The sequence below is a fragment of the Rhagoletis zephyria genome, unplaced genomic scaffold, assembly GCF_001687245.7.
Source record: "Rhagoletis zephyria isolate East Lansing unplaced genomic scaffold, Rhagoletis_zephyria_1.1 Rzeph_scaffold_03475, whole genome shotgun sequence".
NCBI classification, from domain to species: Eukaryota; Metazoa; Arthropoda; class Insecta; order Diptera; family Tephritidae; genus Rhagoletis; species Rhagoletis zephyria.
In genome coordinates, this window is record NW_016160558.1 from 1 (window position 1) to 13618 (window position 13618).

At 38.0% G+C, this 13618-nt stretch overlaps 1 protein-coding gene and 1 long non-coding RNA gene across 2 annotated transcripts; one reads left to right on the forward strand and one right to left on the reverse strand.

Moving 5' to 3' along the window:
* Nucleotides 1-142: 142 nt before the first annotated feature.
* LOC108369051 (uncharacterized) lies at nucleotides 143-5751 on the reverse strand. The gene is made up of 3 exons (XR_001848452.1): nucleotides 5658-5751; nucleotides 1784-1786; nucleotides 143-159 (listed from the first exon to the last, which is right to left on the reverse strand). It is a non-coding gene; the product is annotated as an uncharacterized LOC108369051 (long non-coding RNA).
* Nucleotides 5752-10647: 4896 nt separating this feature from the next.
* Nucleotides 10648-11626, forward strand: LOC108369049 (uncharacterized). Its single transcript, XM_017624024.1, is given in 3 exon segments — nucleotides 10648-10682; nucleotides 10780-11553; nucleotides 11556-11626. Coding segments are annotated over 3 exon segments (876 nt in total). The 5' UTR covers nucleotides 10648-10651.
* The last annotated feature ends 1992 nt before the right edge of the window (nucleotides 11627-13618 follow it).

The window sequence follows — 13618 nt, forward strand, 5'->3', positions numbered from 1 at the left end:
TTAGTTAGTTGCAACGAGTTAATTTTTAAGGCAAATTAAATGCAAATATTCGTTGCATTATGCATGCCTTAAATTCCTTAGGCAAACAAACACAAGCACGCTAAAACCACAATACATACATACAAAAGTTATATACAAATGTAATGTATGTACATACATCTGTATGTATGTATATTTAGGCACGCATGAATATGCATGCATTGCTTTATAGTTAGTTATGTTTTTGTTATGTGCAATTTTGAAGTGTTTGGAAAATTGAAATATTTTAATTGAATCCCAAAAAAAAAACACACAATAACAAATGCATCAATGCGTAATTTCTCATGGATGCATATGCATTTGCCCAAAGGCGATAACGTAATTTGAAATGCATTGAAATGACGCAAATATCAGAGAAGAAATTCGCACTCTATGTGAAGGCTGATGCACATATGTACATACATATGTATGTCTGTATACGTATGTACTATTGATGTAAATATCTTTTTTCTTTTAATAGAGAAAAATAAGTGTATACATATCAATTAATCTCCAAGCAAATCTCTACATGTCAATGTNCTTTTGATATATGAAATATATAGATATGTATATGTACCTATATACACATGTACATACATATGCATTGCAGTTGATTTAACTTTCTTGAGGCAAATGCCACATTGGTTAATAACAAATATGTTTAGCTGGAAGAAAAAGTGGATTAGCTGAGGTGATTTCTGCATTGCGTACCTTGTAGGGCGATGGACTCGGTTTTTCCGATGCGGGTTAAACCAGTTTTCTTGGTTTAAGAAGTAGGCAAATCAATTTCGAAATGCCTTGACAATATCAATGCGATGTTTCAGAAAGCTATGGTGATTTCATTTCTTCCAAAAAATGTTGCCCTTCCCCGGTGCAAAATGTATTTGATGTTACATTCAACCCTGTAAAAAGGCATGTTTTTGCCATCTTGTCCTTGTCTAGCTCACGCCTTTTATAATATTGTCGTTTTAAATAACCGTCTGATTTTCAGGGCAACCATCTCCCCTGACAAAGCATGTGACATTTTAAGAAACGCACACACAATTTTCTGACTTTTTGCCTTTAATTTAGAATCGAACACGAAGGGAGAAAGGGGCAACCAAAAGGCAACATTTTTTTGCTAGAAACGGGATCACCATTAGTTCTGCCTGGTTTATTACCATCCTTGTCAGTTATGTTGAAGTATCTGCGGAGAAGTTCCTTAGCGATATGCTGGTGATTTCCTTTCGAACCTTCCTTCCATGNAATCGAACACGAAGGGAGAAAGGGGCAACCAAAAGGCAACATTTTTTGCTAGAAACGGGATCACCATTAGTTCTGCCTGGTTTATTACCATCCTTGTCGGTTATGTTGAAGTATCTGCGGAGAAGTTCCTTAGCGATATACTGGTGATTTCCTTTCGAACCTTCCTTCCATGCATTAGCGTCTTATGCAATGCCATTGTCGCTAATGTAATCGCTTTCAAGTACCTCTTCTCAGTTGATGATGGCCTCCACCTCTTGACATTGTCCCACTACAGCTCCTCATCGAAGCTTGATCGGTGCATTGAACTCATTACGTACTCGAACTGAAGATGAAAATTTTTTTTGGTCCTCTAGGATCACACGCTTGCTGCTGTATGGGCTATAATAACCAAAGCTAAGTGGCACTTCGATAATGTTATACACCATGTCGACCTTGATGCCTTGATAATTGCGTCCACAATTTTCGACACTATAAAATTGTGTAATATTGCAACCTTCTCGATTGCAACTTTGCAAATTACATACTTCGCCTAAAACTCCTCAGTGCCCTCACCAATTGCTGTCCTCAGCCTTCCTNATAACCAAAGCTAAGTGGCACTTCGATAATGTTATACACCATGTCGACCTTGATGCCTTGATAATTGCGTCCACAATTTTCGACACTATAAAATTGTGTAATATTGCAACCTTCTCGATTGCGACTTTGCATGTTACTTCGCCTAAAACTCCTCAGTGCCCTCAATTGCTGTTCTCAGCCTTCCTGCAGGTCTTATGGCCTTACCAACTTATGATCAAATCAGATCGAATGATGGAATGTGATGCGCTTGTATCCACAGTTAGTAGTCGCTCTTCTCCGTCCACCTATCCACCAACAGTCACTTTGCTCACTTTTCTGCCTATTTGTGAGATGGAGATTATGTGGTATTCAATGGCGGCAGCCAGCGCGCCCCCGTTCCTACTGGCTCGTGTGAGTTTAACGACTGATTGGTATTTGGTTTACCTTCTTCATCCCTGCGTTTGTGTCCTGCTGAGTTGTTGTTCCTGTTGGAAATTGTGCTGTGATTGCGGGCTTTTTCTCGCCCAGCAGTGGATTTATTTCTTCAGAACTTCATTTGCCATGCCCGGGGTCTACCTGCAATCTATGGGCTTTATAAGCAGGTCTACTTAGGAGCGCTGCCGTTTTCTGAGTCTGAGCATACGAGACAGTTTCTGCAAATGTTGGCTTTGGTCGCTCGCTTGCTAAACGTGTCCCATATTCCTTTAGTGAATCGTTGAGTTTTAACACTTCGAGGTGTTCACCAGATACAGCTCCAATTGCCAAATGATCCAAACTCTCAACCTCGGAGGCGAATTTTTGCAAAGTTTCATTGGCTTTTTTTGTAACGCTTCTCGAGTTCCATCTGGTGAATCTCTCGGCTGTGCTCGCTACCTTAACGTCTTTCCACAGCACTCATTAAAGCATTGTAGATTTATCTTTCACACTCGGGAACAGCCTGCAATTCGCTGCAGGTAATTATAATGGAACGAATAGCGCAGCGGATTTATCCTCTATACTCCAATGGTTTGCTGTAGCCGTTTTCTCAAACTAGAGATTAAAGACCTGGAAAGGAATTGTGCAGAAAAGGAATGCAGTTTTTACTTTGGGAGTGGTCGTCGAAGTAACTGCACGATTTAACTGTAAATCTCGGAGACGACCTTCTAACTCATCTACCTTAACGCTCAGTTAGTCTAGACTTAACTTAATTAAACTTACCGTAAGAAATCATCAATGATTACTCAACACGTCAACTTATGCCAAGAGCGGAAATATTTTGTTTTTGTATTTTCTTTTTCGTGTGTTTCAAAAAAATGCATGCAAACAAAATTGTTTGCTTTCATTTATTTTTAAAAAATACAAAAACGAAAGTCTGGCAAGCCTGATTGTCTCACCGCTCTCAATTTTTAAGTTAAGTTTTAACTAACCAAAATATTAAGTTAAGTTAAGTTACGGTAATTAAGTCTAGACTGAAGCTGAGCTTTTAGACTCGATTTTATTTCTAGTTAACAAGCGCTTATCCTCAACTATCGCTTCGATATTATCTTTCCGCTTCTTGAGTGTATCATGTCCCTATTTGAGTACCGCGTTTTCTTTGACTACAGTACAACTAAGTTTATTATTCAACAAATCTTTATAGTACCCGCTTAGGCTATTAAAACACTTTACAAAGCTTTCTAAGGCAATTGATTCCTATTGTACCACTGAACATGTAGCTTGCTGATTCGCAACTGAACTTTTCGTGCGCTGTAGCACTGCCTGTATATACCTATATCGCACATTCTCTCATTCTCTCACGGTTCGTAGTATTCCTCCACTTGATGGTTCTTGATGTCGAATTATCTACGTCTTTCGTCGAACATTCTGTTGTTCGCTAAGCGTGTTCGTCATAGAATGTAAAAGCTAAATTTACTTAACTTTTTTTATTTTGAAAAACAAAATTACTTCCTGAACTATAAATAACTAATTACAAAACAAACTGTAGCAGCCGATTTCCCAGTGTATAAATAACTATTTAACAAATAATTAGTAAATCAATAGTTAACTGCACAATGTTGGCGAATTAACTATGAGTTAATCATCTATTAAGTACATTGAGAAACTGACAAGAAGGGATAATCTTTTGATTATAATTAAACGTCAGTTGAGAAATTGGCTGTAAGAGAATATTTTTTTCCAACAAGTTTTTTTTTTTGGTTTAACGGACTGATCCCCAGTTTCAGCAATCAATTTTGAAATTTATCAGACTGATAAGTTTAAAATAAGAAATTTTTCAAACAAAATTGCCAAATTTTCCGAACAAAATTGTGTCTGTTCAAATTTTAACAGTCTGATAAATTTAAAATGTATTGTTGCAATAAATAAGCTATTAAATAAAGTATTAAACTGCGTAAATAACAGTCCCTTACCTGTAAAAACTGTGTGTTTCATACATTAGGGCAACACTACACAAATATTTCAGTGAGTGCAGCTGGATTCCATTTCGTTCACTCCACTCACGTTTGAAAAAAAAATTTGGAATTCAATTTTTACAATTTCAAAATAAATTAAAATTCCATACTAGTTCGAGAACGCTATTAACGGTTCTTTGACATGCATTTGAGAACCAACGTTTGAGATTTGAGAAAAGGACTGATTCTCAAATGCATCTCAAATAAGTTGCGTTTTTTTACTCATTTCCAGTAAAATCCAGTAAAAGTTTTTACGAATTTTCATGTTTTGGCGTTTTCGTACGCAAAAACTTGCAAAGTAGGCCTGAAATTGAGAGACCGAAAAATGACAGCTGAAGTTGCAAGTTTTTACTGGATTTTACTGGATAAATTTTTACTTGTAAGAATTTGCCAGTACGAAAAACAGCTGATCGCATGTTGCTGGATGAAATTTAAACTAATAAGGAAACTGTTTGTGGCTTTTTATTGTTGAACTTCACAAAATAAACCTATTTAAATACAAAATATATTGTTTTATAAGGAATTTGCTGCGAATAAACAACCAATTTATCAGCTGTTCATGAAACTTGCAAATTATTACTGGAAAAGCGTTCGCGTACTTTTTTGCAAATTTTTTCTATGAGAGCGAATTCTTAGAAATAAAGTTACTGGAGAGTTACTGGCAAGTTACTGGATAATTTGTAAAAAAACACAACTATAGTTACACACACACAAAATGTCGGTTAATTTAAAAATTTCACAGGGCGTCATTAACACCTACATAACTGTATAGGTACCCAAGTCACAATCAAAATTGGTTGTAAACGTAACTACAACAATATGTTGAATGCGCCTGGAGCGCCATCTTTAGAGTAAATCCAACATACATACACATATTCAAATAAATAAAGTTTTGATTGAGGTCAGTTAACAAATTTGGCGCCAACTACTTATTGACACACATGCATAACCATGTAGAACGAAAGACTTAAGCAACAAACTTATAAGGAATAAAGAACATTTTGTTCCATAGAAGGGGAGTAGATCCAAGCCTCATGAGCAAAAAAAAATCTATTCAAGTGTGGACCACCCCAACATATACAGGCGTTTCAGGGGAACGTTAATCTACAAATGTACAAACTTGCGTGCAACTGGAACGACAGTAGGCGAAGTCAAACCAGGAGCTCGCCGGAAATTAGTTGAAGCCTCACGAATGACAGCTACCGAACCCAGCAGAAATCTCGGAGAGGCTTTTAGAGTAGAAACGAGCGTCAATATGGGTAGCCCTGCTTCTTAGTAACGAAGTCGAAGACATTGTGGCTTCAGCTTTGGTGAACTGAGCCGCATTCTTGTTTACCAAAGAGCCACTCAGCGATCTCGATGTGCTAAGCGCATTTGCATCGGCTATCTCATAAGAAGTTCTAAGCAAACTATATACAGTGGGGAGCAGAAATGAGTACGCGGTGATTTTTGTTAAATATTTGCAAGGTTTTTGAAGTCAAAATTTGCTTGTTATTTTTTCATAAAAATATAGTTTATTCTTTAACCAAAACCACATATATAACTTTATAGGGAGCCTAGAAAAATTGCAAAATATTTCATTAAATTTTAACTTTTTATTCTGAATTTTTAGAATTTTTTTGAGTATGCAGTTTGGTAGCCCAGTAAATTTTAGTATAACGAACCATAATCGCGATAATTTTTTATTTTTTTTTGTTTGCTGACGGCTTTTATGGGTTTTTCATATAACAAGTGCAATTACGTAAGAAACTCATGCTTATATCACTTTATCAATCACTTTATTATACTAAATCATTTTATTATACTAAAGGGCAATTCATCTAAACGCACAAATCTCTCGTAATCATTTAAACCCCGTAAACTTACCTGATTTTGTATGGAAAATCGGTTTATATACGAGGTTTACGCGGTTACGAGGAATTTACGCATTTCCATGAATACCTATTAAAAATCTAAAAAAAAAAATCCGAATAAAAAGTTAAAATTTTAATGAAAATTTGTTAAATTTTTCTAAGCTTCGTATAAAATTTGAAAGCTTGATTTATATGCTTTTGGTTAAAGCTTGATCCATAGTTTTACTTTAAAAACCTTGCAACTATTTTAACAAAAATCACCGTTTACTCATTTCTGCTCCCCACTGTATATTCGGCAGCAGCCACTATTTTAGAGGGCGTCAGAGTTCATATAGATTTACTTTCACCATATTAACTCGGCAACTACTGCACATCTACTATGTGTGTTTGTCTTCAGGCGAAGTAGACAACACTCTAGTCCAACATCCACTGGGCTACTATTTAAAACAACTGTGGTTCGAAGACTATTGGATATGCGCTTTTTTGTGTCAAAGAAATTACAGAAAGGGGGCCTTTTCATATAGCACAAGATGACTTGAAACAAACTTTTAATGCTTTATCTGTTAGCTATTCTCTCCAAAAAATTGTTTTTTAATAATCTGTGCGTTAAGAGAAGTGTGAATTATGCCATTGCAATTCTACATACAAATGCATACTTACAATCTTATGAGCCTGTCTCCTCTTCCACCCACACCAATCTCGCCACAATACAACTATAATGATGCGTTTAATCATAAACTGGTACACTCATGTGCCTACATATTCATACATATATGTAAGTATGTATTCATAAATAAAATTCGATTTTGAAGATCACTCAACCCTTTACCCTCTTATCAATTTCTACGCTCACGGCATTCTGCCCACCACTTTCGTCAACTTGTTTATTTGTATTTTTTTTTTAATTACTACTACATTCACTTTTTCCTATCATATTGTGATAACTGCTAGTGGCGTTTTTTTTGTTGCTTTTTCTTCACCTTAACGTCGATCATTAATTATGTATGCATAAGTTAAAAAAAAGTGATCTTGTCGAATGGCTACAGCTATTGTACTACTTTGGAGACATTCAGCTGTGTTGTGGTTGAGGTTTAATTTTTGTTTTGGTTCAAGTTTTGAATTTTTTTTATTATTGATATTTTTTGAGGTTAATGCACCTTCTGTCACTTACTAGCAATTAATGTGTGTTATTGTGTCTTTTGACTACCCAAAACCAAAAAGCTTAAAAAATAAAACCGAAGAAAACACAAATGAAAAATTTAAATGAATATTCAAATCGATTAATAAAACCAGTGACGTTGCTGTTGAAGAAAGAAGAAAGTTCAACAGCTAACAAAAGTTGTGAACTTAAAGAAAGTTGTTGAAAAGGTGAAGCTCATAAGAAATATCGTTTGGTAATGATGAAATGTATTTAAAGAAAAAAAAGTGCTAAGTAGCAAGGGGAAGTCACAGGCTTTTGAGCGCCGAGGGGGCCCCGAATGCTTTACAATACGTAACACTGAACCTAGTTCACAGCGTTCATTAACTGGAGTGCTTAGTGGGTAAAAATAAAAAAAAATAAAAGTACACCGACAGAGAGCGGAAACGATCTGCTGTGTGTTCATTAATTAGCTAATAGATTTAAGGAATAAGAAACGCTGCGACTTGGAAGATCTTCTGCATGTTGCTAACGAGACCCCAGCCATCAATGCACAAAACACCTTCACCCTCCCTATTGCGACATGCGCCGAAGAAGGACTAATGCTAAAAGATGCGACTGTGTAATTTAATGTGGAATTTTTTAGTCTTTATCTGGTCAAGGATGGGCAATCAGATAGATCTTAGAGATCTTTTTTTGTCCTGCTGATAAGGTCCTAAGCTCTAGAGTCCAAGATACTATCAGATTCGCTAATTAATTCTAAAAAGACCAGAGTAGATAAATTCTGGTACTAAAATATTCAGCTGTAGATAAATTGATATTCAATAATATGTGTTTGGTCACAGTCGAACGATATTGTACAATGTACTCTGACATTTCATTGTTTTCAAGATAAATTTGGAATTCTATCTTTGTCCACTACAGTTAAATGGCCTGGAATCTGGCCAACCCGTTGATACCGGCAATCACGCAATAACCCATTACGATTTCGGCGTGTTATTTGCCTTGAAGAGATGATCATTCCAGACATTGAGAAGGACGTGGGTGTCTGTATAAACAACTGTAAATGATCTCTTCAAATTTTTTCTATGTACCAGATATAGATATTACCTTTGGCCTGAGGCACATTAAGCTATAGCTCTTTGGCCCACCTGTGTACCAGCTTATGTATCTGGGATCAAACAAGGGAACATTACATTTCAGACCTTGTCTTCTTTGAGAAGAAAGTCAAAAGGCCTCCTCTTATTTCCAGCACATGCATTTTTTCCAAGAAACTTCCATTGTTCTTCTTCTTTTGTGGGACGATTCGACAAACCCGCCCCTAGTTCGACAAGAAAAGGTCTGACTCCCTCATTCGTCTAGGATGTCCTCTACTAAAGAACTCTACTTCTACGATGCTTCTGGTCAAACTTCGCCAAGAAAGGTTTTATTTAGCTGAAGATGCCGTAATTTTTTTAAAGAGTTCTAGCTCTAAAAGTGTGAAGAAACAATTTATCAATAAGGATGTCATTGAAGACATGAGTCCCAACCTAATAGAATTGTATAAGTGAGAGATTTTCAGAGTTCGACACAGGTAAGGGAGGTAGTGGGATCCCGCGTAGGAAATGATCTGATGTTAGAGCTTGTAGGTCGTCTGGAGCTTGGGACATTGGGGATGCGGTCTAAAGTTTAGAACGACCTTAATACCAATGGAGAGAATATTGAAATCTTCACATTTATGTAGGTAAATTTGTGATACGCCGCAAAATTCATTAAGAAAATTTTTTAACTCTTTACTGCTGCTTTCCAGAGAGCTCCCATGTCAGTAGCGTAGAGATGAGTAAATTGCCATGAGCCGCCGTATACGACATAGTTGTTTGAAACATAGGAAAACTACCATTTTAGCCTTACTTATGTATAAACCGGAGAGTGAATTCTGCCACTCTAAGAACTCTTGAGTAGGAGGAGAAGCGATTCAAAGGATCGGTACTTTCGGCTGCGTGGAACACTTCAATTTGCCTTTTGTTCAGCGGGAGCGAAGTTTGGTGGAACTTAGGGCCAGAGTGCAGAGGGCTTCGTTGGCCATACTGGGCCTTCTACGAGATTTTGGACATGTCGCTACGTAGAATTGTTAATGTTTTGAAGGATATGGCCTCTCCTGTGGCTATGTAGGGCTTCAACATCCATGGAGTGGTTTTCATCCAGGTTAGTACGCTAAAGGTGTCGAACCACAAAATTAGTTCATGCGATGACAGATCCAGTTGGGATCGGATATGTTTCACTAACTTCGTGTTAAGGACTTCTTCTTCTTTGGCCCTGTAACCGCCTAGTCGATTTCGGCCGAGTTAAGAACTACGCCGCATAGTTCCAGCCTTGGAAGAGAAACAATTTCGAAGGCTGCAACTTTGCTCTTTGCTTTGCTTTGAGTAGATGAGAAGTCACAATTTCGCCTTAAAGAATTCTTAGATATACGCAAGCGTACAAAGTCTTTTCAGAGGCATCCACGCCCTTAGATTGCGTTTTCTGGGCTTAATTGCACTCAACGAGATATCTTGATATCATTGATCTCTAAGGAGACTGTATGAGTTAACTGGGCTAGTCCTAGTCTATCTCTTCCATTCAGCGTGGTTGGAGGATAGTTTTCGCTGCTGTCATTATGGGCGATAGCCATACTATATGTACATATGTATTATAATTACTTTTTAATTTATCTTCAAAGACTAAATGTCCTATTTGCTTGTGCTTTAAGTAACCTACTGATGTCTCTAAATATGTCGCAATCTTTCCGGCTGCCAGACAAAAGCTGGTCTTTCATTTTCAATATTAGCAAACTAAGTTAAACCAAACATCGCGGCAGTAAACAGCTGAGGTATTAATACATAAAATCAATATGCCCAGTATTATACAACATTCAAGCATAAATACTAAAGTAAATTTACATAAATATAAGGAAGAAGAAGAGCAGACAATTTCGCTTTCTTTTGAAAACAAATAGCAATGGAAAATAAAACAAAAAAGCAAAGCCGGCCCAAGACAAGAAGAGCAACTGAACGTACAACTAAATAAGTCGAGCGTAAAAGATATTCAGCTACTTGAAAGCTGCTGAGATGCTGAGTGAGAGAATACGTAGGGCTCTATTTCCTGCGGCAATCGCATGCTGCGCGGTAGGCGTAGCGCAGCGTCACCATTCGTTGTCACTGTTCGAAAGCGAAATTGATTTTGAGTTTTACTTTCATTTCTTTTTAGATAAGCACTGGGATATTTTTGTTTTTATTTTACGTATAAGTACATATACATACATATTTATTTGAATGCCTGTCTGTTTATATATATGTATGTATGCACTATGCTTGGATATATAAAAGGCGATGGCGGCGCGCTGAATTCGCTCATAAAGATCGCGCAAACTGTAGACTGAAAAACTATAATTTGAAATGGGTGTCCGTATCTTCAATAGCTGTGTCGGTGAGTTTCACTAAAAACACTGAACAAGAAAGTTAAAATTTCAAATTTAATAATTTATTAATTTCATTTATCTTCGCTTATCAATTTCCAATTTCAGTTTTATTAGCGGTGTTATATGTATTTTGTGGCGACAGTGATGCAGCTGCCATCAGTAGCAATACACGCAGTGTAGGCGCCCTTACTCCAGCATATAAAACTTTGTATGCGCCACATCTCCGCATCGCACGTCAAGCGTACTCCGATGAGGATGGCTCTGAGGAGGATGCTGAAGTGCAAGCAGAACAGTTGGCGCAACAACAACTCCAACAGCAACAAGCGTCAGACTCGCACTCACAAGAGGAAAGCGAAGAGGATGGCGAGGACGATGACGATAATGATCGCAGACGTCGTCGTCGTCGTGAAACACCTGCCGCGGAGGCTGAAAATTTAGAGCAGTCGGCGCTACCAATAAAGGAAGCTGAATCTGCTGCGGTACCTGAACCCGTGCCTGTGCCTGCGCCAGCCACAAGCGAACAAATAGACGAAGACAAGGAAACTACGCAAAGCAACGAAGCTAATGCGCCAGTTGTAAATACCGCCGCTGCCACAGTCACCACCAGTGCACCGCCGCGCAACACGTCCGTACTCATACTCATTCGCGATGCCTTGAAAAAAGTCACCACTCTACCCACTGAGCAGGTGGCTACCAATGCGCTGCAGTATTTCCAACTTTTCGAACATTTCATACAGAAGACCATCGAAGAGGTGATCGGCGACGATGATGATGACGATGATGAGGCTGCTAACGCTGCTGCAGGCGCCACCGCGACCACCATCAAACCTGATGCTATTTTCACACCCGAAGAGGAGGAACTTATTGCCGGTGTTGAAGAAATCTTAAGGAACCCGAATTGGTTACCAAGCAACCTCAGGTAGTGACACCAGCTGGTACACAAATGGAGTGATGAATCAAGCACCAGTAGAAAGCGATGCTATAGTGGGTTCAACGAAACCGGCTCCTGGTGGACCCACACTTGAAACAGTGCGGAAGAGAAACCAGCGATTGTTGCTGAACCAGCAAAAGTTGAGCAGCCAGTTACGAACTCTGTTTAAGTTCACCTGCTATGATTCGTTGTATTAAATTTAGTTAGGCGCACTTATTTATTAACTTATTTATTGCATAGCTTTGTAGAAAGAAATATAGAAGACAAAGTATTTAAGCAAAAATACTTGTAACATTTTTGTTAGTTAAGGCGAAAATTTAACAGCTTAATAGTGGCTTAAGAGAAAAGTAAGTTCATTGCCAAAAATGTGTGTTGCCTACAGGCAACGAAACTAAGCAGTCATAACTCTACTCCTGCAGGAACCGGATATACCGCATTAAGGTAACGTAACACAGCCGAGTATGAGAAACAAGTGGTAAATATTTTCGCCAGAAAAGAGCCTTCCTTTACAGGATTTATTTCCCCAACCCCTTCAACCATGCCATGGAATTCCATTAGCCGAAGTTATTAATTATCAGCTACGGAAGGACAAGGACAAGGGAAAGCGAAGCACTCCTTCACCTTTTCTTACTGGCTACTGCAGTGAAGCACTTATCGAATCTGGGAGTATTTGCTCTGACCGGTGCAGAGAACATTTTGGATCTTTGTGAAGCCTATACTAAGCTCAGACTTGTCTTCTGTGATGATCGATCCAAATAGTACTCAATTAATGGACCGAACTTTGTCACGATAACTAAGTGGTCTGCTTCCTCCACTAAATTTTAATCGAACCCTAGTCCCAACTCAATGTTTTGATATGAGTAATAAAGTACCTCAAAGCTTTCTTTTGGCAAATGTTTTATAATAATGATTTTTTCTTCAATGTCAGGTTAAAATCCCGGTTCAAAGTGTAATTTTGGCGAAGATTTAAAGAAGCTTTGATTTAGGTTAGACTGCTTTTGGCAATAGTTCACTCATGGCTAAGGAGCCTCTTTAAGTTACTCAGAAGAGCATTTGTCAGGCCTATATCTAAATATCCTTACATCATCCCGATCGTTTGATGGATTCAGAGAATCCGTGAGAGATTATGTCTAGTCTCAAATATCTTCCAAAAACACTGTAGCGCATTACTCGGAGGGCGGAGCAGTCTCAAAGGCCTGTATCAGAGTTTTGCGTATGGATCTCGTGCATTTTCTCACTTCCTGCAGCATCACTACGTCTCTGAGATTAGTCTCAGCTTCTGTGCATGATTCCGATGCTGCTTAAAACGGAGGCAGGACCCTTAGTTTCCAAGGCGAGTAAATGTCCAACTATAATTCAACGAAGGTGCTCAATTGTTTGATGTCTTCACCGGAAATATTGACTTACAACAGCTAAGGAAAATGTCTTGAATTTCCTATATACATATCATATCGGGTAGTTAGGTAGTCCGGGTATGCCTGTGGTCACTTCACTTATAGAATATAAACGACTCTGGACCTTTGGCGGCGCTTAATATAATCAGACCTTATAAACTGCCATTTGGAATCACATAGTCCAGCACTTTGTGAATAAAGGTGGCACACGCAGCTGATCTCAGCAAAGCGCCACACACAAAAACTATATATTCTGTTATATAAAGTTAACTTGAAAAGTATCTGATATTTAGCCTTGGCATTATGTATATATTGTAATCATCACTGAATATACATACATTATAAGTCGAGTCAACCAACAAGTTTTCACTTTAAAGCCCTAAACATGAGCCGAACAAAAAACAAAAAACGCTTTCCCTTTCCCTTTCGAAGACGATGAAAAATGATATCGAGCATCGGAGAAAAACTTGTTCTATGCAACTATTAAATTTTGGAATTTCATTGCATTGGAAACCAAAATTACATAACATCTAAAGTAGGAGTGTAAAGAGTCAACAACGCAATGATATGGAAGCAAACGCATGCGCAAGAGACGCCGAAGCAATGCAACTGAAAGAAA